Source organism: Prionailurus viverrinus, chromosome A1, assembly GCF_022837055.1.
Source record: "Prionailurus viverrinus isolate Anna chromosome A1, UM_Priviv_1.0, whole genome shotgun sequence".
NCBI classification, from domain to species: domain Eukaryota; kingdom Metazoa; phylum Chordata; class Mammalia; order Carnivora; family Felidae; genus Prionailurus; species Prionailurus viverrinus.
Window position 1 is genome coordinate 8,732,390 of NC_062561.1, and position 25,445 is coordinate 8,757,834.

The 25,445-nt window shown below is 42.9% G+C and overlaps 1 protein-coding gene across 3 annotated transcripts in view; it reads left to right on the forward strand.

Annotated features, from left to right (window-relative positions):
* The window catches only part of MTUS2 (microtubule associated scaffold protein 2), a 637,113-nt gene that overhangs the window by 481,946 nt on the left and 129,722 nt on the right, over positions 1-25,445 (forward strand). For all 3 annotated transcript variants that reach the window (XM_047860755.1, XM_047860746.1, XM_047860761.1), the window contains exons 7-8: positions 7,276-7,374; positions 18,263-18,474. In XM_047860755.1, coding sequence (XP_047716711.1) covers positions 7,276-7,374; positions 18,263-18,474 — 311 coding nt within the window. The remainder of the gene's footprint in view (positions 1-7,275; positions 7,375-18,262; positions 18,475-25,445) is intronic.

Sequence of the window (25,445 nt, forward strand, 5' to 3'; positions counted from 1 at the left end):
AAACTACATAGAATAGATATAACATGATTTATTTAACCACTCCGCAGGGTGCATTTTGATTATTTACTCTCATTTATTATTGTGAATAATGTACAAAGTCTCTTTGTACCTAAGCCTTTCATACTTGTGGTGGCCTTCCAAAGAGAGATCTGTAGAGACAGCATTGCTAGGTCAAGTACATCAATATTTAAGTTTTTGATAGAAGCTGCCGAATTGCACTCCATGAAGGCTGAAGGGAAAATGTGGAAACGCGGAATAAATATTCATGTTTCGTTTTCTTTTAAAGCATAGTGTTTAATGCAGGCTTTGGGCCTCTAACATGTCTCAGCTCCCATGAGTCTCAGTACCTTCCATATTTGTTGATGCCTAAAATCAGAGCGGGAGGAGGGATGAGAAGAATGGATGAGCCACACGTTGGATACTCTGAAGGGTGGGCCTGGCTTCCATGGAGTAAAGGGGTGGGTGCACTTTCCGGACCCCAGGCGGGAGGAGGCGGCATTGACTGAATGGCCACGCTTTCCAGGGATGAGTGTGGCCCTGTGGTTGAAGCTGATGACCTAGTGGGGAAGGTGGCCCGTACACAAGCAGAGAAGGACATCATGTATTTCTGAGTATGATAAATGCCCTGAAGAAGAATGAAGCCAGGGAAGGGGAGAGTGGCAGGTGGCAGGAAGGCTATTTCACCTGTCGTGTCAGGCACGGCCTCTCTGAAGATTATCAGTGGTGCGGACTTGAATGAATGCATGAGTGAACCGTGCTTAAGGTCTTGGGGAAGCATGTTCTGGGCAGGAGGAACTCAAGCTAAAGAGTCCGGAAAGGGAGGAGGTGTGGCTTACTTGAGCACCTGCACAGCTGACGGCCTAGTGTGGCTGGAGTGTGTGGATGGAGGGCACAATGGTGCCACGTGTGTATTAGGGTTCTCCAGAGAAACAGAACCGGTAGGATATCCATACCTGGATATGTAATACATTTTATAGAGACAGAGAGACCAAATATATAGAAAATATGTATATGTTGTATATAATATAACTTCTATGTTCTATAATATATAACATAATATAAATTATATAACGTGAGGTTCCGTCTTAGTTCCTTTGTAGTCAGCCTTTTGTTCTGCTCAGGCCTTTGGCAGCTTCTGTGAGACCTACTCACATTGGGGAGGGCAGTCTGCTTTACTCAAGTCTACCAGTTTAAATTTCATTTCATCCAGAAACACCCAGAATAATGTTTGACCAAATGTTTGGGCACCCCGTGGCCCAGTCAAGCTGACACATAAAGTTAGCTATCATAGTGTGCCTGTGAAGTAGCCAGGGGACAGATCATCTGGGGCTGTGCTGCTCAGTATGGTGGCCAGTGGCCCATGAGCCATCGTTGAGAACTCAAATATGGCGGCCAGCTGTTGAAGTGATAACTGAATATGTTGGATTAAATCAAAGATGTTGTTACACTTAATTGATTATGCCTTTGACTTGTTAAATGTGGCCGCTAGGCAATTTTGAATGACACAAGTAGCTCATATTATATTTCTCCTGGCTCGTGCTGGTCTGTAGGGCCTCAGGGATGTGACAAGGGGTCTATAGTTCCCTACGAGTATCTTGGGCGGTGACTGGAGGGTTTCAAGATTGAGAATAACTTGTTCTGATTTAGACTTGAAGGAATTCATCTGCTCCTGTGGAAGAATAAGGTGTAGGGGAGCAGGAGTGGGAGCCGCAGATCGGGTCGGAAGCTGTAGAAGGGGACGAATTGGTGGCTTTGGGCTCTGCAGAGGCAGCAGAAGGGAGGAAAGTGGGTGCTCCTGGGATGGACTCAGAGGAGAGCCCACAAGCTTTGCTGATGGGCCAAATGGGCGCAGGGGGCAGACACAAATCAAGAGGCCGCCTACTATTGGGGCCTGAGCCCAGTGAGTGAATGATGGTGCCACCTACTGAGATGTGAAACATGGGGCGGGGTATGTTAACTAAATGCCGTGAAGTGTATTGACAGTGAGAAGAAAAAAAAAAAAAGCAGGGGAGAAATACAAGAGAGAATTCAGCTTTTAGAAGGGTTCCATCAAGGAGACTAAAGGAGTCTTTCCAAAAGCAGAAAAGCAGAGGAGATGATGATAGGTCTGTGGGTGGAAGAACAGAAGGCTGAAGAGTAAGGACAGAGAGGCGGTGAGGCAGGTCCACTCGTGCAGGGAAAGTGAGAGCCCAGTCAGACCAGGAGAGAACGAAAGATGGGGAGGGTGGATCCAAATACCTGCCTCTCCCTCCAGACTCCTGGAATGATCTCTCCCCACCATCATATATATATACACACACACGTACCCATGCATGCTCACATACATATGAATAATCTGTCATAGTGCTTTTAAAACTGTAAAGGGGAAAATTGGGATATTTGAACACGCTAAAATTAAAAATCATAGTACAATGAAATATACTATAAATAAATTTTAAAAAGCAGAAGGCTGGGAAAATATAATTTATATGGCAGGCCAAGGAAGGATTAATATCCAGAATAAATGAAGAGTTCTCAATACATCAGTAAGAAAAAATAGGCAAAGGATTTAATTAGGTCATTTTCAAGCAAAGAAACGCACGTGACCAATCGGAAAAGACGCTACGTGTCTGGCAAACATTAAGATGACTGAGACCCCGATATCAGTAGGGTGTGGGGCACGTAGAGAGAGTTGCCCTCATGCACTGTTGGTTGGGAGTGTAAATAGTGACTCTTCGTGGAAGACGGTTGGACTGTGTCTAGCAGTACAACAAACGAGCAGTCTCTTAATCCAGCAAAAGCTCTTCCTATGCCTTTTTCCTATAAAGACACTGGTACCTGTGTGCAAAGAAAACAAGTAGAAGAATGCGTATTGTAGCACATTAGCTATTTTAATGGCTAAAACTTGCAAACTGTCTACATGTTCATCAACAGGAGGATGGGTAAATGAATTATGGTACATTTTTGCCTATTAATATGTGGCATTTAAAAAAGATCTATAAATACACTGATATGAGAAAGATATTTAAAAATGTGGGTAGGTAAAACGAAATTGCAATATAGGATTCATTTAGCTAACCAATATCTGTATTTGTATCTGGGTAGACAGTATTTATAAATACCTAGAAAGAGGTCTGGAAGAAGAGCCACCAAATGGCCATCAGCAGTTTACCTGCGGGAGAGGAGTAGCCTGTAGGCTTTGGGGAGTAGAAACTGGACGTATGCTCTGTATCTAAGGAGCCATCCCCAAGATTTACTTTTTTTCCCCCCCTTCAATAGGAAAACTCGCTTTTATTCTTTTTTTTTAAGAGTAAATAATTTATTTGTTTAAATTCAAGTTGGTTAACATACAATGTAGTAATGGTTTCAGGAGTAGAACCCAGTGATTCATCACTTACAACACCCAGTGCTCATCCCAACAAGTGTCCTCCTTAATGCCCATCATCCATTTGGCCAATCCTACACATCTCCCCTCCAGCAACCTTGTTTGTTCTCTGTCTTTAAGAGTCTCTTACGGTTTATTTTTATGTTGTTTTTCCTTCCCTTCCTCTATGTTCATCTGTTTTGTTTCTTAAATTCCACATGAGTGAAGTCATATGATATTTGTCTTTCTCTGACTGACTTATTTTGCTTAGCACAATACACTCTAGTTCCATCCATATTGTTGCAAATGGCAAGATTTCAGTCTTTTTGATCACCGAGTAATAGTCCATTGTGTGTGTGTGTGTGTATATGCCCATACGTATATGTGTGTGTGTATATGCGTATATACACATATACACACACACACACATATACGCATATACACATACACACGCACGCGCACACACACACACACACACACACACACACACACACACACACCATATCACATCTTTATCCATTCATCAGTCAATGGACATTTGGGCTCTTTCCACAATCTGGCTACTGTTGATAGCACTGCTAAGAAGATTGGGGTGCTTGTGCCCCTTTGAATTAGCATTTTTGTATCCTTTGGATAAATACCTAGTAGTGCAATTGCTGAGTTGTAGGGTAGTTCTATTTTTAATATTTTGAGGACCCTCCATACTGTTTTCCAGAGTGGCTGCACCAGTTTGCATTCCCACCAACGGTGCAGAAGGGTTCCCCTTTCTCCGCATCCTCGCCAACATCTGTTGTCGCCTGAGTTGTTAATTTTAGCCGTTCTGACAGGTGAGAGGTAGTATCTAATTGTGGTTTTGATTTGTATTTCCCTGATGATGAATGACGTTGAGTCTCTTTTCATGTGTCAGTTGGCCATCTGGATGTCTTCTTTGGAAAAGTGCCTATTCATGTCTTCTACCCATTTCTTCACTGGATTATTTGTTTTGGGGTGGTGAGTTTGATCAGTTCTTTACAGATTTTGGATACTAACCCTTTAACTGACTTGTCATTTGCAAATATCTTCTCCTATTCCATTGGTTGTCTTTTAGTTTTCTTGATTGTTTCCTTCACTGTGTAGAAGCTTTTTGTCTTGATGAGGTCCCAGGACTTCATTTTGCTTTCATTTCCCTTGCCTCGGAGACATGTCTAGTAAGAAGTTGCTATGGCCGAGGTTAAAGAGGTTGCTGCCTGTGTTCTCCTCTAGAATTTTGATGGTTTCCTGTCTCACATTTAGGTCTTTCATCCATTCTGAATTTATTTTTGTGTATGATGTAAGAAAGAAAGTGGTCTAGTTTCATTCATCTGCATGTTGCTGTCCAGTCCTCCCAGCACCATTTGCTAAAGAGACTGTCTTTTTTCCATGGGATGCTCTTTCTTGCTTTGTCAAAGATTAGTTGACCATACACTTGTGGGTCCATTTCTGGGTTCTCTATCCTGTTCCATTGATCTGTGTGTCTGTTGTTGTGCCAGTACCATACTATCTTGATGATTACAGCTTTGTAATACAGCTTGAAGTCCAGAATTGTGATGCCTCCAACTTTGATATTCTTTTTCAGGATTGCTTTGGCAATTCGGGGCCTTTTATGTTCCATACAAATTTTAGAATTGTTTGGAGAGTGGAGAATGCTAGCTAGCTAGCTAGCTAGCTAGCTCTGTGGAGAATGCTGGTGTTATTTTGATAGAGACTGAATTGAATGTGTAGATTGCTTTGAATAGTATTGACATTTTAACAATATTTGTTCTATGAGCATGGAATGTTTTTCCACTTCTTTGTGTCTTCTTCAATTTCCTTCATAAGCTTTCTATAGTTTTCAGCATACGGATCTTTTACCTCTTTGTTTAGGTTTATTCCTAGGTATCTTATGGTTTGGGCGCACTTATAAATGGGATCAATTCCTTAATTTCTCTTTCTGCTGCTTCATTATTGGTATATAGAAATACAACCTATTTCTGTACATTGATTTTATATCTTGTGACTTTGCTGAATTCATCCAGCAGTATTCTGGTTTTTTCCAGAATACTGTTTCTTTTGGGTTTTTTCCAGAATACTTTTTCTTTTGGGTTTTTCCACGTAGAGTATCATGTCATCTGTGAAGAGTGAAAGTTTGCCTTCTTTGCCAATTTGTATGCCTTTTATTTCTTCTTCTTGTCTGATTGCTGAGGCTAGGACTTCTAATACCATGTTGCAAAACTGGTGAGAGTGGATCCCTGTCATGTTCCTGACCTCAGGGGGAAAGCTCTCAGTTTTTCCTCATTGAGAATGATATTAGCTGTGGGTCTTTCTTATATGGTCTTTATGCCGTTGAGGGATGTTCCTCCCATCCGTACTTTTTGAGGGTTTTTATTTAAAAAGGATGCTATGTTTTGTCAAATGCTTTTTCTGCATCTATTGAGAGGATCATGGTTCTTATCCTTTCTTGTGTGAATGTGTATCGTGTTGATTGATTTGTGAATATTGAATGAGCCCTGCAGCCCCGGAATGAATCCCACTTGATCATGGTGAATAATTCTTTTAATGTACTGTTGAATTCGATTTGCTAATGTGTTATTGAGAGTTTTTGCATCCAGGTACATCAGAGATAATGGCCTGTAATTCTCCTTTATAGGTGGGGTCTTTGGCTTTGGAATCAAGGTAATGCTGGCTTCATAGATGAGTTTGGAAGCTTTCCTTCCATTCGTATTTTTTGGAACAATTTGAAAAGAATAAGTGTTAACTCTTCCTTAAATGTCTGGGAAAATTCCCTCAGGAAGCTATCTGGCCCAAGACTCTTTGTTGGGAGGTTTTTGATAACTGATTCAATTTCTTTGCTGGTTGTGGGCCTGTTCAAATGTTCTATTTCTTCCTGTTTCTGTTATGGTAGTTTCTGAGTTTCTAGGTATTTGTCCATTTCTTCCAGATTGCCCAGTTTGTTGTTGGCATATAATTTTTCATAGTGTTCTCTTATATCTGTTTGTATTTCTGTGGTGTTGGTTGTGACCTCTGCTTCTGTCATTTGTAATTTTATCTATTTGGGTCCTCTCTCTCTCTGTGTCTCTCACTCTGTCTCTGTGTGTGTGTGTGTCTGTCTGTCTCTGTCTCTCTCTCTCTCTCTCTCTCTTTTTTCTTTTTCTTTTTTTTTGCTATCCCCAAGCTTGCTAAAGTGGAGGCAGGTCTAGGTACGTCCATGTCTGTGTTATTTCTCTAATCTGCCATCCATCGTTCTTTGACTTTCTGGTGAAGGTGAGTGTCTGTGGCCAGCACACAAGGGGAACTGCACTGTGCTCCTGGACATAATTTGAGGAGCGTGCACCTGCTGTTCTTAGTTATTGCTCACGCTCAGGCTATTCCATTCTGCTGGGGCCAGCTCCGACAACAGGTTCCAGGAAGGCTCAGCTGCAGCCGCGAGAGCTAAAAGGCTCTCTAGGTCACCTCTGTGGACCAGCTGCATGGAAATTAATTAGAGGCAGACCATGTCCCCCGTGGCTCGGGTCTCGGTGATGCTGAGGTCATTAGCAGTTGTGCTCAGCTGCAGCTTCCATCTCTGTCTTCTGAAAATTTGTTTTGGCAGGAAGAGGTGGACAGACCAAGGTGGCCGCTAGGGACAGTACAACTTTAATTCCCAGATAGTTTGTCAGAGTCACTGGGGTGCAGTGACCTCCAGAGACAGGGGCGTTTTTCATCCCATCAGAGACAGCAGTGTGCTTCTTCCCCTGACCACCACTACTAAATTCCCTGTGCTGTAAACGAGCCTCATCCCCGAAGCACAGGGGGTGGTGACCATAGCGACAAATCACCGAAATGTTATTTTGTTCCGTTTGCCTTTTGTTAAACCTCCCTTTCGACAAAGGACTGGTGTTACTGTTTGAGTTGTAACTTGCTCTCTTCCTTTTTTTCTCCTTTTAAACTCTGATTAGGATCCAAGAAAGAAGTACAAAAAGATCAAGATGCTAATAAACCTGCTGTTTCGTCTCCTAAGAGAACAGTGGCTGCAACCACCAAGCTTCATTCACCAGGTATTTAAGAAGCGCGAAGGGTGTTCATTCAGGGAGTAGGCTTGAACTTGTCATTCATTTTGTTCAAATGTCGTTGATGAGCAGTGCCGGCCCCTGTGATACACGTGATTGTTTCGGGGCTTGATGTGCATACACCGATGTGTTCTGACTCTAGACGAAATGAACCGGCCGTTGGCATCATTTTATGTTAAAAAAATGAAATGTTATCAGGCTTTGAAGAGGTAGAGTCTTCTCTGTGTAGAAGTAATTTATAATTGACACAGACTTTGAAGATCTGACCTCAAGAGATAATAATAGCTTCTAAAAAGAGAAAGATAGAAAACCAACAGCCATCGAATACTTGGAATTTTGTCAATGAGGAAGACATTTATTTACCTTCAGATATGAAGAATCGAGGTAACATCACTTGAGAGTTGAAAACCATTTATCATGGAAGTTGATACGGTAGGCATTAACCCCTTTGTAGAGCAGAATGGAGTGTAACCTCACAAGATTTTCTTTAAGAACAAAAATTGTAGCAGTCGTAGGAGTTACTGTTGAGTTCTTACTGTAAACCGGGGTACCAGGTACTGTCCTAACCTCTTTAAATGTATTAATTTATTTAAATGCCTGCAATGACTGTGAAACGGGCACCTGTTGAACAGTCAAAGAACATTTATTAGATGCATGTGAGATGCTGTGAAATCTAGCTTTAGACTGCTTACAAAGCACACATCTAAATGTAAGAATACTAAAAGGTTAAACATGAAAGGAAATATTTATACCAAATAAATATGAAACAAAAGGAAATTTGTGGTGTTACTGTAATACTAATAAATAGGAAAACACACATTTGTAAAGCAAACATTTTGATACATTTTTTTTTAATTTTTTTTTTCAACGTTCATTTATTTTTGGGACAAAGAGAGACAGAGCATGAACGGGGGAGGGGCAGAGAGAGAGGGAGACACAGAATCGGAAACAGGCTCCAGGCTCTGAGCCGTCAGCCCAGAGCCCGACGCGGGGCTCGAACTCACGGACCGCGAGATCGTGACCTGGCTGAAGTCGGACGCTTAACCGACTGCGCCACCCAGGCGGCCCGATACATTTTGACACGTATGCGCATGAGAGACCATCACCACAATCCAGATAAAAAATATATCCACCATCCCGGTGCCCCTTGGGAATCCTAACCCCCTAACCCCTCTGCACCCCACCCCAGTCCCCGTTCTGTCCCTATGTAGATGAGTTTGCATTTTCTAAAACTTTCTATAAATGGAATCATGTCGTATGCACTCTACTTTTCTCTGGCTGCTTTTACTCAGCTCGATTACTTTGAGTAAAGTTCCAGTGCGTGGATACCACGGTTGATCCATTACCTATCCATGCATCTTTGGGCTTTTCCTCCAAGGATTTGGCTCTTGTAAACAAAGCTGCTATGCATGTTGGTACAAGTCTTGGTATGGACATCTGCTTCTGATTTTCTTGGGAAGTATCTAGGAGTGGAATGCCTGAGTCATACGGTAGTTATTTGTTTAACCTTCTAAAAATGTTAAAAGGCTTTCCAAACTGTTTTTCGAGGTGGTTGTACCGTTTTATATTCCCAATGGTAGTGTGTGCGAGAGACCCAGTTCCTTCACATTTTTTTTTTTTTTTGCCAATAGGTGGTATGGTCACTTTTTTAAATCATACACACTGTAATGGGTGTATAATGGTATCTTGTGTAGATTTAAAGTTTATTTATTTATTTTGAGAGGCGGGGAGGGGCAGAGAGAGAGAGAGAGAGAGAGAGAGAGAAAGAGAATCCCAAGCAGTGTCTGCACTGTCAGCACAGAGCCCAGTGCAGGGCTTGATCTCACGAACCACAAGATCATAACCTGAGCCGAAATCGGGAGTCAGACTCAACTGACTGAGTTACCCAGGCATCCCGTATCTTATGCAGTTTTAATTTGCATTTCCCTAATAACGAATGATGTTATGATGTGGAGCATCTTTTTATGTTTATTTGACATCTGTACATACTCTTTGGTAAAATATTCAAAAATTTATAATTTTTATTGGTTTTTCATCTTACTGAATTTTGAAGGGTTTTATATGTATATATATGTATATGTATGCATTCCCCCCACAATCTGTGACTTATTTTGTGTTCTCCCAGAAGTGCTTTTGAAAAATGCACATTCTTAAGTTTCCCGAAGTCCAATTTTTTTTCTTTTATGGACTATGCTTTTGGTGTTATCTTAAAAAAATCTTTGCATCACCCTAGACCATGAAGATTTTCTCCTACATTTTCTTCTGAAAGGGTTAGAGTTCTAGGCTTTATATTTAAGCCTGTGATCCATTTGAGTTAGCTTTTGTACACTGTGTGAGGGAGGTGTGGCTTCACTTTTTTTCTTTTTGCAGAGTAACAGGCAACAAATTCCTACTCTGATCTTTATGATTTATTTTACTCTGTTTATGTGGGGTTTAACTAGCTAATATCATTAGTTTAAAATCTTTCTTCTTTTTAGGGGTGCCTGGATGACTCAGTCAGCTAGGCGTCCGACTTCGGCTCAGGTCATGATCTCACAGTTCGTGAGTTCGAGCCCCGCGTTGGGCTCTGAGTTGCCAGCTCAGAGCCTGGAGCCTGTTTCAGATTCTGTCTCCCTCTCTTTCTGCCCCTCTCCTGTTCACACTCTCTCAAAAATAAATAAACATTAAAAAAATTTAATATAAAAAAATAAAAAATAAAACCTTTCTTTGTTTTCTAATGTGTGTGTTTAGTACATTTCCCTTTATGCATTGCTTCAGTTATAGTGCACAAATTTTGATGTGCTGGGTTTCATCTTCATTGGGTTCAAACTATTTTTCAATTTCCTTTTGTGACTTCTTCTTAACGCATGATTATTTTGAAGTGTGTTTGCAGATATCTGGGACTATTCAGATCTCTCTGATTTTACTTCTAATTTAATCCCATCGTGGTTGAAGAATATACTTTGGATTATCTGGATCCTTTTAAATGAACTGAGACGTGTTTTATGACTCACAACAAGGTCTTTCTCCCTAAATGACTCATACACACTTGAGAAAATGTCTAGTCCACCATATCTGTGTGAAGCATTCTACAGATGTCATGGGTCAAGTTGGCTGATAGCATAATTCAAGTATTCTATATCCTTACTGATTTTCTGTCTACATGTTCTCTTCGGAATTGAGAGAAGGATGTTGAAATCTCAGAGCATAATTGTGGACTTGTCCATTTCTCCTTTTGGTTCTATCATTTGCTTCCTGCATTTTGAAGCTCTGCTATTAGGTACATAAACCTTTAGGGCCATTTATCATTTTGATGAATTGCCCACTTTATTATTAGGAAATGACCCTGTTTATTCCTGGCAATATGCTTTTCCCTGAAATCCACTTTATTCAGTGTTAGTTGTCCCACTCCAGCTTTCCATTAGTTCAGCATGGTTGTACCTCCTTGCACACTTCTCCTTGTCACCTGTGTGTCTCTTTATTTTTAAGCGGGTTTCTTACAGGCAGCATGTAATTGACTCTTGTATTTTTCTCTAATCTGAAAGCTTTGCCTTTGATGTACATTTAATGTTATGGATTTGATTGGGATTAAATCTACTATCTTCCTATTATTTCCTAGCCATCTCGCATATTTTTTTTTGTTTTTTCCCTATTTTGCTGCCTTCTTTTATATTAATTAATTTTTTTATTATTCCATTTGTCCCCTTTATTGATGTATTAGAGATCTGTATCTTATTGGGTTATTTTAGTGGTTGCTTTAGGGTTCCTAGTTTTTGTCTTTAACTTTTCACATTCTGCCTTGAGGCCACTTCACATATAATACAGTTGATCCTTGAACAACATGGGTTGGAACTGTGCAGGTCCCCTTACACGCGAATTTTCTTCAGTAGATACAGTACAGTATTATATTTCCTCTTCCTTACGATTTTCTTAATGACATTTTCTTTTCTCTAGCTTACTGTATCGTAAGACTACAATGTTGGATACATACAGCACACAAACTGTGTGTTAATCAGTTGACTGTGACATCAGAAAGGCTTCCAGTCAACAGTAGGCTCTCAGTAGTTAAGTTTGGGGGGGGGGGGAGTCAAAAGTTATATGTGGATTTTCAACTGCACAGGGGGCTGTTACCCCTCACCCCTGCGTTGTTCAAGGCTCAACTATGTAAGAATCTCCCAACTGTATACTTACGTCCCTCTCCTGACATGTGTGCCCCTGTATTCCAACACTTTCCTTCCACGTGTGTCCTAAACCAGCCCTGCACTGTTCCTGTTGACTATCGATGCTGTTTTCTTTCTAGGAGATTTCAGTAAGAAAACAGTCTTTTAGACTTATCCCTGTGGTTGTCATTCTCTCTGCAGACCCAGATTCCCAGCTGGTCCCATCGTTCTTCTACCTAAAGGATTTTCTCTGACCTTCTTGGTGGCAGAGCTTTTCTGCTGGAGGAATCTTTCTGTGTTTGTGTACCTTCATTTTTCATAGATACTTTTACTGTGTTCAGAACTCAAGTTGGCATTTCCCCCCCTCTGAAGTATTTAAAGATGTGTTTCCACGGCTCTCCCGATCTTTGTGTCTCTGTACATAAGGCATCTTCTCTGGCTGTTTGAGAGCTGTTCTCTTCAGCACCGGTTGTGAGCAACACGATTACACGATACCTTGGTGTCCTCCCCTTCGTGGTTTTTGCTCTTGAGGTTTGCTGTGGATCTTAGATCTGTGGGTATGCAGTTTTCATGCGGTTTGAAAGGGGGTTGCCTATCATTTCCTCAGACACGTGCAGGCCTGACCCCTCCTCTTCAGGGTCTCCAACTGTATACACATCAGGCCACTTGAAGTTGATTCACAGCTCCTGTCCAAACGGATAACATTGTTTGTTTCTTTCACTCTTTTTTTTCTGAGTGTTTCATTTTGGATAGTTTCTCTTACTGTGTGTTTGCTAATTTTCCTTTCCTTTTTCTTTCTTTCCTTTTTTTTTTTTTTAAAATAGCACCCATTTGTTTGTTCTACTGGTCACAGTTCTGTAGGTTAGACGTCCAGGTGTGGCTTCCGTGGGTTCTCCGTTCAAAGTACCACAAGGCTGACATCATATGTCAGCGGGGCTCAGTTCTTGACCGGAGGCTCTGGAGGAAAAAGCCACTTTCAAATGCATTCAGGTTGTCGGTAGAACCAGTTCACTGTAATTGTAAGACTGAGGTTCCTGCTTAGAGTCGGGGACCGCTTTCAGCTCGTCAGGGCCCCTGACAGCCATCAGTGTACTTTCTGTTTTATGGGTTTGCTTGTTCTGGACATTTCATATAAATGGAATGGTACAACATGTGTGTGACCTTTTGTAGTGGCTTCTTTGACTTTGCATAAATGTTTTTGAGGCTCATTCATGTTAAAGCGTGAGTCAGTATTTTATTCTTAGTTTTGGCTGAATAATATTCCATGACATGGATATATCACATTCGATAATTTGCATTCATCAATTGATGGACATTTGGGTTGTATCCAGTGTTGGGGCTGCTGTGATAATGCTGCTATGAACATTCATGTTACAATCTTTCCTTATGTCATGTCTAAATCTACTCTTAATCCCATTCTGTGTATTTTTTGTCTTAGACATTTGAGTTTCCAATCTCAAGAATTTTTATTTAGGCCTTTTTTTTTCTAAATCGCTTTGTTTCTACTTGACATATTCAGTCGTTCCACTCGCTTCTTGAACATATGGAATGCAGTCACAAATAACTGTTAATCATCTGCATCATTTCTTGTGGGCCTCACTTGATTGCGTTTCTCCTCCTTATGGGTTCTATGTCCCTGCTTATTTCCGTGCCTGAGAGTTTTTTTAGATGCCAGACATTGTAAATTTTTCCTTGTTGGGTAGTGGATTTTTAATTCCTATGAATATTCTTAAGCTTTGTTCTTAATAAAACTATGTTACTTGCAAAGAGTTCAGTTATTTTGGGGCTTGGTTGTTGGCTTTGTTATGCAGGTCCCAACTAGTGATCAGTCCAGAGCTAATTTTACCGTATTACAGCCAAGACCCTTTTGGGTATACTATCCATTCCCTCTGCGCGTGTCCAGAGTGCTCTCTCTGTGGAGTGACGTTCTCTCTGCTAAATCTGCCTTGTGACCTCTGAGCCCTCAGCTCCCTGAACCCCCAGCTCCGTTCTCTCAACTTGGGGTAACCACCAGGCCCCACATGGGTTCCCTGACTCATGCCACAGCCTGGAAAGTCATTCCAGGAAATAGGCTGAGGCAATTATAGGGATCACCTCCTTTGCTTTCTGGCTCAGGATCCCCGTACTTCATTGCCTAATGTTGATGTCTTAAAAACCATTGTCTTATATATTTGGGCTGAGTTTTTTGGGTTTGTTTTAGATCAGAAGGTAAGTCTGATCCTTCTCACTCCATCTTGGCCGCAAGTAGTTACATTTTTGAATATCAAAATTTAGCAATTGCTGTAGTACTATTAAACCATGATTTTTTCACCCTTGGAGAAAGAAGTTCAGGTTTACCTTGCTACCTATCCCTCTTATAAATACTAAGAAATTTCCTGAAGATGAGAATATTTTTATGTCACTCTTTATTTTGTCTAGAAGAAGGGATTATAGTAACAAATTTTTATAGTTGGCTTTAGAAACCCTGATTATAACTTCTGGGGATTTTTGATGTTGTTGTTCACTTATCCATCAATATAGAAAAGAATCCACTCCTTCCTTGGAATGGGAGATGGAAACCTCTCCTTTCTAGAGCATAGCAGGTCGGTACCCACCTTAGTAATTCCTGCCCTCACCCGTGCTCAGGACTGGCTCGAAGGAAATGTCCTACCACCCTCCTGTCATTTGTTCTTCACCTTCCCCGCCCTTAGCCAACCTCAGGCCAGCAAGTGCCAGGACGAAGTCGGAAAATACTGTGTTATGTGGCAGAATTTTCTGGAATAAATTTAGATCTGCTTCAGGAACATAGAGCCTGTCCAAGACCACAAAGAACTGGGCAGATGTGCTACCTAGGGGGTCCTGCTGGTGCCAGCGTGCAAGAAACAGATTTCCTTTCTGCTAGGATGTTGGCCAAACTCATGAAGTGCTTTTCCCTAAGTCAGAAGGCTATCTATCTAAGTTGTGTCCTGTCCTTCTTATTTACAGGGATTAAGGCCATGGGCCTTCTCTGATGTTGTAAATACACAGATTCCAGTGCTGTACTGTTTATCACGTCAGTTAAGCTTCCAGCTTTAAAATTAAACCAAGCTTTTCCATCCATTAGAATCCTCTAGATAGTAAGCGGATGGCTGCGGATGAATTTTTAATATTCTCTTTCCATTTTTAAGGGCTGCATTCTCCCCAGTGCTCTGCCTTTGCACGCAAGCGGCTTGCATTCACCTTTGTGAGAATAGAAGGTTACTGGCTTTTTCCCCTGAGCTGCCAGATGCCACTGGGATGATCACAGATTCTGTCCGGCCCTTAGGTGGCTGAAAAGAAATTGTGATTGGGGCAAGATTACGATAATGGGAGACTGTTCTGGATTTAGAATGTGCCCCAAACCTGTGAGGTCTGTCAGAGATGCTGTGGAGTGGGCCAGCGGCTTGCTGAAGTGGGAGGAGGCCTGGAGAAGGAGTCAGAAGCTTGAAATCCAGGCTGGGCCCCTGGACAATGGATTGCCTCACGTCACAGATGGGGCCTCATTCCTTTGCCCTCCCCACTGGACTTTGCCTATGTCCCTCACAGAGTAGGTGCTCAATAAAAGCTGTCAGACATTTTGGATCCCCACAGAACATACGACACGAAGCGTACATGTGAAATCATCTCTGTCTGTAGGTCGTGGAAAGACACTGGTCTAGGTATTTCTGTTCACAGACTTCGTATGGAAGAGTGGCCTTGGGGATAAGGCTCACTAACAGTTGGGAAGTGTATAAGGGGCACTCCTTAAAAGACTGGTTATTGCTACTCTCTTTTCCACTTCATTTAAAGACTCCAAAACCATCAATAAGCCTCATTTGAAAGTCTTTATTCATTAATCAGCTTCCTAGTTCAATGGAGTGGAAATCGGAAGGCTATGGTAGGAGACAGATTTGGGGGGAAAGAGGCCGAACACACCTAAGAGGCTCTGCCTGACTGCGGAGAGAGGCCAGTGGCATGACCACCGTAGAAGCTATATAGAAATACTGCAAGGAGTAGGGAAGAACGTGATAACAAAACCTTCCAGCACCTGCAGGTGTCCTCAGGGGACATGGCATGCCCCCCCTTCCCCATTTAAAGCATTTCTCCAGCTCCTCCAGACAAACACGGGTGTAAGAGGTCAGAAGTGAGGCACCTCAGCACACCTCCTGTCAGTGCCAAGCCTGTTCTCCATGAGCAACACGTGATCGCTGCCTTCCAGAAGTTTTCCCTCATGCTCCCTTACCCCCTTACTTCCTAAGCCGATTGGTATTTTAGCTCCATTACGTGCTGGCTTTTAGAAGATAGTAGAAGCAAACAAAACCCTCAGTTTGTTGGTTGTTGGTTTTTTGGTTTTTTTTTTTGCAAGACAGGTGATGCTGGCTGTGTACAGTCATTTCATTTCGACATAAGCTCTCCGTCTCCAAGATGGTAGATGAGCCCGTGCGGCTGTCCTCACGCACGGTCCTGGGGATGGTGTGACACGTGGGTGGACAGGAAAGTAAGCGACAGAACAATACTTCAGGGAGCTAACTATTGACATACTTAATAGAAACTACAGCCCAAAAAACGATACTGGTTTTTGTTGGGTGCCAGATGGACAGCTGACCAAGAATCCCAAAGGAAGATTGGTTCCATAACGTAGTTGGGCATCTGAAAGCCGCAGGTTTCACATTATTTGTTGATCCCAGGTGCTGATGTTCTTAGGGGAACCTCTGTCTGGGCTCAGAACATCAGTTTGGTGGTCCCATGAAACACTGGAGTGTTTTATAAAATCAACCAGCCACACGTGGGGCGCCTGGGTGGCTCAGTCAGCTGAGAGTCCGACTTCGACTCAGGTCGTGATCTCACAGTTCGTGAGTTTGAGCCCCGCATCCGGCTCTGTGCTGACAGCTCAGAGTCTGGAGCCTGCTTCGGATTCTGTGTCTCCCTCTCCCTCTGCCCCTCCCCTGCTCACTCTCTGTCTATCTGTCTCTCAAAAATAAATAAACACGAAAACAATTTTTTTCAATAAAATCACCGGCCACACCAATAAAATGGTAAACAGTCATCATGAAAAAAATCTACCCGGGGTCTTAGGCTGTGTCTTAGAGTTTAATTCAGGCAGCAGTAAAACCTCCCACGTGTTGTTAGTAATTCTTTTTCTTTTGTTATCAGTACTGAGAATGTTAGGATTAAGCACATATTAAGATTGATGTGCCTACAACAAGCAAGTGACTTTCCTGGATTATTCTGTACAGCACTGTCATAAAGACAGTTTTAAGGGAGCATTAATTTCATGTTCTACTACTCCATTAAGCCATAATAGTCTAAGATATATGTGAGGTTGCATTGTGATCTCAGATGATTTCTTAAGGGGAAGATTTCATTAAAATTAGCGTGGTTACCGTTACATCAACAATCAGAAGCATTTAGATCAGTTAACCGTCTTTTCCCCTTAAAAGATGAGGCCACTTGGGTGTTCAGTAGAGTAAGCCTGTTACCTGCTATGTCTCAGCGTAGTGGGGACTGAGGAGACGACCGTTTTCTGATTTGTCTTCTGTGTTACTCCCTGATATTTTGGAGGGGAGGGGGGAGACAAAAGAACTTTTGAAATATGGAAGCTTATTCACGATTGTGTGCTCAGGGTCTGTGTCACGTTCTCTACCCGAGCAGAGGGAAGAATGTGCTCAGGGGACCCAGGCCCACTGTCCACCACCGCTATGCTGGTCTGCAGCTCACCCAGGAAGCATGGGGGTTCTGAGGAAGACACCCGCTTACCCTTGGGTCTAGACCATGATGCAGTGCCTGTCTCTGAGCCCTTCCCTGGAGCCTTGCCTTTACTCCCCGAAGCGTCAACCTAATAGTTATTGTCCTGAAAGCCTCCCCCACCCCGTTCCCAGCTCCAGGTGGAGTTTCTGGTTCCTTCTTCAGTGGCCTCCCCACACATAGTGTTTGCCTGGATCCAGGAGTGGGATCTCGAAGGGTTTGTGGGCCAGGGGAAGAAATGAGCACTTTTTTTATACCACAGTGGAGCACCACCGCAGAGAGGGGTCCATGCAGGTCAAGAGCTGTTTTGTAGTCACAAAGATCATTCTGGCTGTTGTGCAGTCAAGTAAAAAAAAAAAAAGAAGAAGAAATAGAAGAAGCAGGGCTTTGCGTTAAAAGGTGACAGGTTCTGGTGGCTTGGACTGGACCTTTTAGCTCTAGAGGTGGCATGAATGGTCACATGGGGGGAGTATTTTGGGGAATATTGATGCCATAGGAATTTAAATCCAGAAATCCCTGGAGCAGAGGTCATTGACCCTGCCACCAAAGAGAGCAACCACAGTAAGGGAAAGAAGGGGCAGGTAGGCATTACTCATGGGTGCCCAATTAGAAGGTTGCCAGCTTATAACTCTGAGTTCAACCTAGATTGACTGATTTATTTCCCATGAGACATTTTCACAGAGTAATCCCTTGAAGAAAAAAAAGGGAAAAAGAAAAAACCCTGCATCAGTCTCTCTAAGCAAACCTAGAAGAAATGCAGGGAGCTGGAAGGAATCTGGCAATGTTGTCTGTCATTCTTTTCCTGAGATGAAACTCTGCACTGAGAACCTCGTAAACAGAGCAAATGTTTTAAGTCCCCGTCCGGTTTTTTTTTTTTTCCTTTCAGCGCCTGAAATGACAAACCGTGAGCGGTGCCCTCTCGGCCACTTGCCCTTAATGAGATCCTTCGGCACCGAAGAGCTGTTGTCACGCTGGGGGTGGATGTTCTTCCACAAGTGACTGTTTTTCCCCCGCAGGATACCCCAAACAGAGGACAGCGGCTCCCCGAAATGGCTTTTCCCCCAAGCCGGACCTGCAGGTGCGCGAAGCCGAGCGGCAGCTGGTGCAGCGGCTGAAAGACAGGTGCCAGCAGCAGGCCAGGCAGCTGGTCCTGGTCCAGGCGGAGCTTCGGAGGGCCGTGTGCGGCTTCCAGGCCCTTGCCGTGTCTACCCAGTATTTCTCCAGAAAGGTGAGGCCACGTCTGGTGAATGTCCAGGGGCTTCTTGCTGGAGGGGAGGGCGGTAATGGTGATCGGTGTGTGTGTGTGTGTGGGTGGGTGGGTGGGTGTATGTGCGCGTTTAAGTTTGGGTCTGGGGTTAGAGATTTCGTTCGATTTTCAGAAGATCCTGCAGAGTCTCTACCAGCAGCATCTAATGCTCTGGGAGCCAAGCTGATACTTTTTTTTTAGGTGTGAAAGAAATCAGTCTGGGAAGAGTGATTTAATAACCTTGATTTCGAAAGGGAAAGTTATGTAAAAGAGATAGAAAATGACCTAAAGGAACATTTTGAAGGTGAGCGCTTTGAAGAGAATGGGAGATTGTTTGCATTTTAGGGATGAAATGGCCGAATTCTGAAATTTCTGTACATTTCAGATGAAAGGGAGGCAGGGCCACAGCGCTGTTCCACTTTGGCCGTTGACGGGAAATTCAGTGTGCCAGGCCTGGGGGCATCCGGCCCGCGGAGTCACGGCCAAGCCCAGTGTTCACAGAGCAGCATGGGGTGGAGGGCATCCTCTCTGCTCCCTTGGCCTTCCTGAAAATGCAAAAAGGGGCCGGCTTCTTCTCAGCGCATAAGTTGTCCAGAGGCTCCTGGGGCCATCCGGACACTGAGTCTGTTATTAGCCATCGTGTAGCTAAGCTTTCCCACCTCTCGGCATGGAACAGAGGTTAGAGGGAGCCTGGTATCTGTTTCAAAGCATTTGTGCTCCAGCAAGAAGTGGCCAGGCCACGTTTGGGGGGGGGGGGGGGGGGAGGAATGAACATTCACCTTCAAGGTTCAAACATTGAGTCTGCATTTTAAGAACCCATAGGGCATTTTGAGTTTCATATATGGACCCTCTGGTACCTATAAATGGGAGGAAGTACAAATGCTATCTAAATGCTCTCCAGATAAGAAGATGAACTAGCTAAATGCCTGGCCAATTTAAAGAAGAAAATCCAAAGAATGTGAAGTAGCCCCATGCCCACTGGTTTTGTTTGTCTTCTGCACGCAGAAGCGTGAAGGACTCCGGCTTTTGAGGATATCCTACACGACGTGCCCCTAGTGTACTAGTCTGAGCCGTCTTTTGTTGTTGGTGTTTCCTGCTTCCCTTAACGCTTTCAGCAGAAAGAGCCTATTACCAATTTGTTGGGGTAAGGAAAGACAAGAAAAACAGATGGCAGTTTTCTCAAGTTTCAGCCTCTTTGCCCACCAAAACGTTGACAACGAATGACCCATTTGTATTTTATACCTTCCTTTCTGGTCTGCGGCTCTCGATGTCAACCGTGAACCGCTCAAGTAACTGTAGAGCCGACCCTGTGAGAATTGAAGTTACCTCCACAGTTTTGAGGTGCCAAAGAGGCCTGACTTACTGTTGTAAATACTGAGCAGTTTCCTTATTAGAGAAAGAGTGGCATGGGTTTTTGTCATCGTTGTTGTTCTTCAGCTAGAGGTGCGTTTTCACACTGACTGGCAAATCTTTAATAAAGAGAGGAACACAGAGTTATTCACCGAGGTTCTGATAACATTTACGTGGTTACTGCGCCCTTCTTGGAGTACCCTTCCCATCCATCATCCGGTGTCATAACAAGTCTTTTTGTTTGTTTGTTTGTTTCATTTTAATTCCACTGCAGTTAACATACAGTGTGATATTAGTTTCAGGTGTACAATGTCATGATTCACCTAGTCCATACATCACCGGATGCTCATCCCATAACAAATCCTTGATAAAGGTTTCCTATGGGTAGGCATGGCAACAGACGTTGATATGACATTTTGGTAATATGTGCTGTGTTTCCGATTTGGAACTCTTGGACCCCATTCATGGCATTGTGGCAGAGAAGGGAGTTAGTTCCTGTGCAGAAATTAAGGGTTGGTTCCCTGGAGTTATGTATTTCTGTGCCCCCGGCATATTCCCCGTTGGCCCATGGACCAAGAGTTTTATTTGTCTGCAGCATACACATGGCTCTTAAATCAGAGACCAAAAAGGTCTAGCAGGTGATTTGTAGGCACCTCCTTCAGACCTTCCTACTACTCGAGTTGCACTCGGCGTGACATTTCAGCAAGATGGATGACAGACATGAATTTCATTTTCTTTTCAGTAAATCACAACCAGCAGCTCCAGACAGGCCTCGCAAACGACCATGGCATTTCACCTCCCACACATTGTGTGCTTTTCTGTCTTTCTGATCTCAGTTCTCTCTCCAGATAAACCCCAGAACTAAAAATGAGCATGTTTAAAAAAAAAAAAAGTCTGTAATTGAGCATAAGTGGCTTTCACACAGGCTACCGTGTGTCCTACATGGTTAGGACGGTTGATTGGAGAGTTTGCCAGTAATAACCAGATTAGACCAAGAGGTGTGATGTGGGGTGGGGCACCTGGGGAAATAGAAGCACGGCCATCAGGTAGTCTCCAGTGAGGGAGCCCTCTGTCACACGGTCTGGTGATCCTGAGATGCTCCGTGTCACTCTCGTGGGAGGCCAGCGCGTTGTTATGCGTGGGAATGTTCAGAGCAGATCATGCCAGCTGTGAAGCGTGTGACCCCTAGAGCCGGCGTGAAAAGGCAGTATCTCTTTTCTTGTCTGGTTAGAAGACTCTACCGTGTATCTTGGAACTTTACACACGTGTGGTTTCTACACTGGAGCATATCCACCTGCAAAGCATGGTGAGGGTACAGGGCCAGCAGGAATCAGCCCCTCTTTGCCTCCATCTATGAACAAGACCTTGAGCAAGTAGCTGCCCCTCTCCGAGCCTTGTCACATCATCGCAAGGAGTAACATCCTAGCCCTTGCTTGGTCTCCACTAGTCCCCTCTGACCAATCATCCTTGAGTCTTGGTTTTCTCAGTTTTAAATAGGGTTAATAATAGGGGCGCCTAGGTGACTCAGTCGCTTGAGCGTCCAGCTTCAGCTCAGGTCATGATCTCTCAGATCATGAGTTCAAGCCCTGCGTCGGGCTCTGTACTGACAGCTCAGAGCCTGGAGGCTGCTTCAGATTCTGTGTCTCCCTCTCTCTGCCCCTTTCCCGCTCATGCTCTGTCTCTCAGAGATGAATAAACGTTAAAAGCAATTTTTAAATAGGATTAATAATAGTGCTTCACAAGGTTGTTGTGAGAATGTAGTAAATTAATGGGTTAAAGTACTTCAAACAATTATTGAAGAAAAACATTCTTTTTAAAAAAAAAAATTAACATTTATTTATTTTTGAGAGAGACAGAGCACGAGGCGGGGAGGGACAGAGAGAGAGGGAGACACAGAATCAGAAACAGGCTCCAGGCCCTGAGCTGTGAACACAGAGCCCAATGTGGGGCTCGATCTCATGAACCGCGAGATCATGACCTGAGTAGAAGTTGGACGCTTAACCAACTGAGCCACCTAGGTGCCCTGAAAAAAAAAAAAGGCCATTCTTTTTGAGTACGAGGAGAACTGACAAAGCCCTGCCCTCAAATATTTTACTCTCAAGCAGGATGAACGTATGAATAGATGAGGCATACAGAGTTAAAACACGGTGCAAACCACCCTTATTGCATTATATATGTACATAAAGAGTGTGGCCTGGGGTGTACTTTAAGGCTAGAAATAATTTTCTAGGCTAGCTATTCAGCTGCTGCTCCATATTTTTCCCAGAATGTGCTGATGCTGTTAAGTATTGGAAGTAAGTCTCAGTGTATGGGAAGTCACCAGAAAAAAAGGAATTAGAAGCCTAGATAAGAATCTTCCATTGCTGCCCCATGCTTTACAGCTCCTGGGAGAGCAGTTGTGAAAACTGTCAGCTGTGACACAGACTGAGCCCAGAGTACAGGGATTCCAAGATGCCCACATTGAGGTGCTGACATCAGCCTCTCACTTGTGCTGGTTCCAGAGAGCTCCACCCCTGTGGCAAGGCATGGTCCTCACCACAGGACAAACAGACCTGCTGAAATCTGTGGTCCCAGGCCTCCGGGTGGTGTCGAAATGAGCATGACTCTGAACTTTTTAGAGTCGAGTTGAATGATTTTTTTACCTTTGTCTTGTTCCAGGGAATATTACTCTTTAGCAGCCCCTGGCGGCCAATCCGGGAAACAGTCCGGACATGGGTCCCGTATTAAGTAGCGTGCCTTGCTCTGTAGCAGCAAGTTTTATACAATTTATATCTGAGAGTGTATTTATTTTCATCTTATTTTTAGTAAGATTTATTACATTTGTTCAGTATTTTTCATATTGATTTGTGTCATTTTTATCATTAGCTCTATGAATGTGATAGTACACGACGGTTTTTAATTTTTTTTAATTTTTTATTAAATAGATACAAAAGACTTGAAAATCATCACCAAACATTTGTGTACTATATAAGCCTATTAAAAATTAATAATGCATCCCCTCCTTTTTTCCTATATATATATATATACACATACACACACACACATATACGTATGTATATATGTGTGTATATATAATATATATATTACTTTTACTATTTGACCTTCTATCACACAAAAATTTTAAAAACAAACATGTAGAAAGTGTAACATGCAAACACCCATCATCTGTATGTAATACTTATTAACATTTTGCTATATTTAATGAGGTTGTGGGGGGTGATAATGGCGTTCGCGGGGTCCAGAGCCGATGGCCAAGAACGAATCCTTGAAGACGTCTTTGGTGCAAAAAGGTGATTTCATTCAAGTGCGGGGACAGGACCCGTGGGCAGGAAGAGCTGCCCGGGACCAAGAGCAGAGACTGGTTATATACTACGGAGCTGGGGTAGGTCAAGTCCAGGGGAAGTTTCCGGTGAGATTTTCATATGCTAAAGAAGACGCACTCGGGATACTGGAGGCCTAGCTATTGTCAAGCTAAGGTGGTTTTTCCCTGTAGCAAAGCATTAGCATTAAAATGGTTCCAGGGAGGGGCGCCTGAGTGGCGCAGTCGGTTAAGCGTCCGACTTCAGCCAGGTCACGATCTCGCGGTCCGTGAGTTCGAGCCCCGCGTCAGGCTCTGGGCTGATGGCTCAGAGCCTGGAGCCTGTTTCTGATTCTGTGTCTCCCTCTCTCTGCCCCTCCCCCGTTCATGCTCTGTCTCTCTCTGTCCCAAAAATAAATAAAAAACGTTGAAAAAAAAAAAAAGGTTCCAGGGAGTTCCTGGAGAAACGTTTTGCTCTGCCTGACTCAAGTATTTGTCAAGGGGCTACAGGTTATAAGGAAATTTAATTTGATCCGCCATTTCCTTCTGCCTTTGTTTCCTACATCATATTCACTCTTCTATGTTTTTGTTGTTAGTTAAGAGTACACATTTTTCAATATAGTTTATATATTGCAACTTCAACTTTTCAAGTGACTTACGTGAGTGGAAGATTTTTATCAACGCAGCCTCTCCCCATGAAGAAAATTAGACCAAAATCACACATCGCAGTATTTGTAATGTGTGACTTTGTTCTAATTTTCGTGATCAGTCTGGCCACAGGTTTATCAACTTTACTAATCTTTTCAAAGAAGTAACTTGTGTCTTCATTGATTTTCTCCATTGATTGTTTTCTATTTCATCGGTATTTACTCTTATCCTTATTATTTAGGTCCTTACAACTTTTTTTGTTTAATTGGATTTTTTGTTTTTTGAGGAGAAAGTTTTTATCATTGATTTTAACATTTTCTTCTTCCTGCTAGAAGCCATGTAGAGCTATAAATCCCCTTCAGGAATTGTATCAGCAAAACCCACAAATTTTGAGATGCTCTGTTTTAATTTTCATTCCATTAAAAACATTTCTGATTTAAAAAAAAAAGAAAGTTGCTATAGAGATTTCAAAAAAGTAAAAGGCAGAACTCTTCATAACAGTATCATTCCTGCTTATTGACCATCTCTGATGTCCTAGGCACTTTAGATATTTTGTGTGTGTGTGTGTGTGTGTGTATAGAATAGTATATACCATATATATAATAGTATGTATAATATATTCTATCTAAAATATATATGTAATACATTCTATGTAAAATAGAGAATATATATAATTATATGTATAGTATATGTATTTATTTATAAATAGATATTCCTGTAAGCCTCACAACAACCTTACCTGGTATAGATATTATTTTCACATGACAGTTGAAGAAACTGAGCCTAGGGAGATTGTATAGCCCTTCTAAAGACAGCATAATTAGAGACGGATGGAGCCATGATACAAAAACAGGTTAGTCCACACTCAACACCCATGTTTTTCCACAAGATGATGCGCCACCTCTCCCTCTGCCCTCTAACCTTCAAGGTACTTTAACGTAGTTAAGGAGAAAAAATACAGAACTGGACAAAACAAAAAGTAAAACAATTGTCAAAAAGTTAACACGTGTACAGATGTTAACAGAAAACCGTCTAAGGTAATATTTAACCTGTTGCCATAAAAAAGTGGTATGTGCTCAGGTGAAAGCCCAGTTCTTTGAATGGGAAGGGAGTGGTCTGAGACTTGGAGGAGCCACACTGGACAGAGGCGGGATTCCGGATGAGTGAAGGGGAAGGGAGAGCATAGGCACCCGTGGGAAGGGGACGCTCAAAGTCTGTTGTCTGCCAAGCGGTGTCCTCTTGCCTCTCTTTAAGCTCTTGGTATATTAATGATTTGTGGATAGAGACCTGGGCACTTGGTAGTTGTTTCTAAAAGTACAACGATCCCTCTGTAACAGATCGGAGCCTCCTCATAGTGAGGACGACCCAGATTCAACTTCTTGCGTCAGAGCGCTTGGCTTTGTTGTTTGGTCAGAGTAGGGTGTGTGCTAAAGGAGGGGAGAGAGAAAAGACAGAGGTCGAATCGCTCTGTAAAGTAAATGCTTTCTTGATCTAGCCACTTATTGCACGCAGATTTTAAACTCAGGGATTCATCAGGATAACCGTCTGCCCTAGAGCTCCAAAAGCAGTAGAGAAGCCATCGTGTCCACCAGCCCGGGGATTTTGTATTTCAGAGACTTTTCCATCGAGTGGAGCTCTCAGAGCAGGAATTACACCT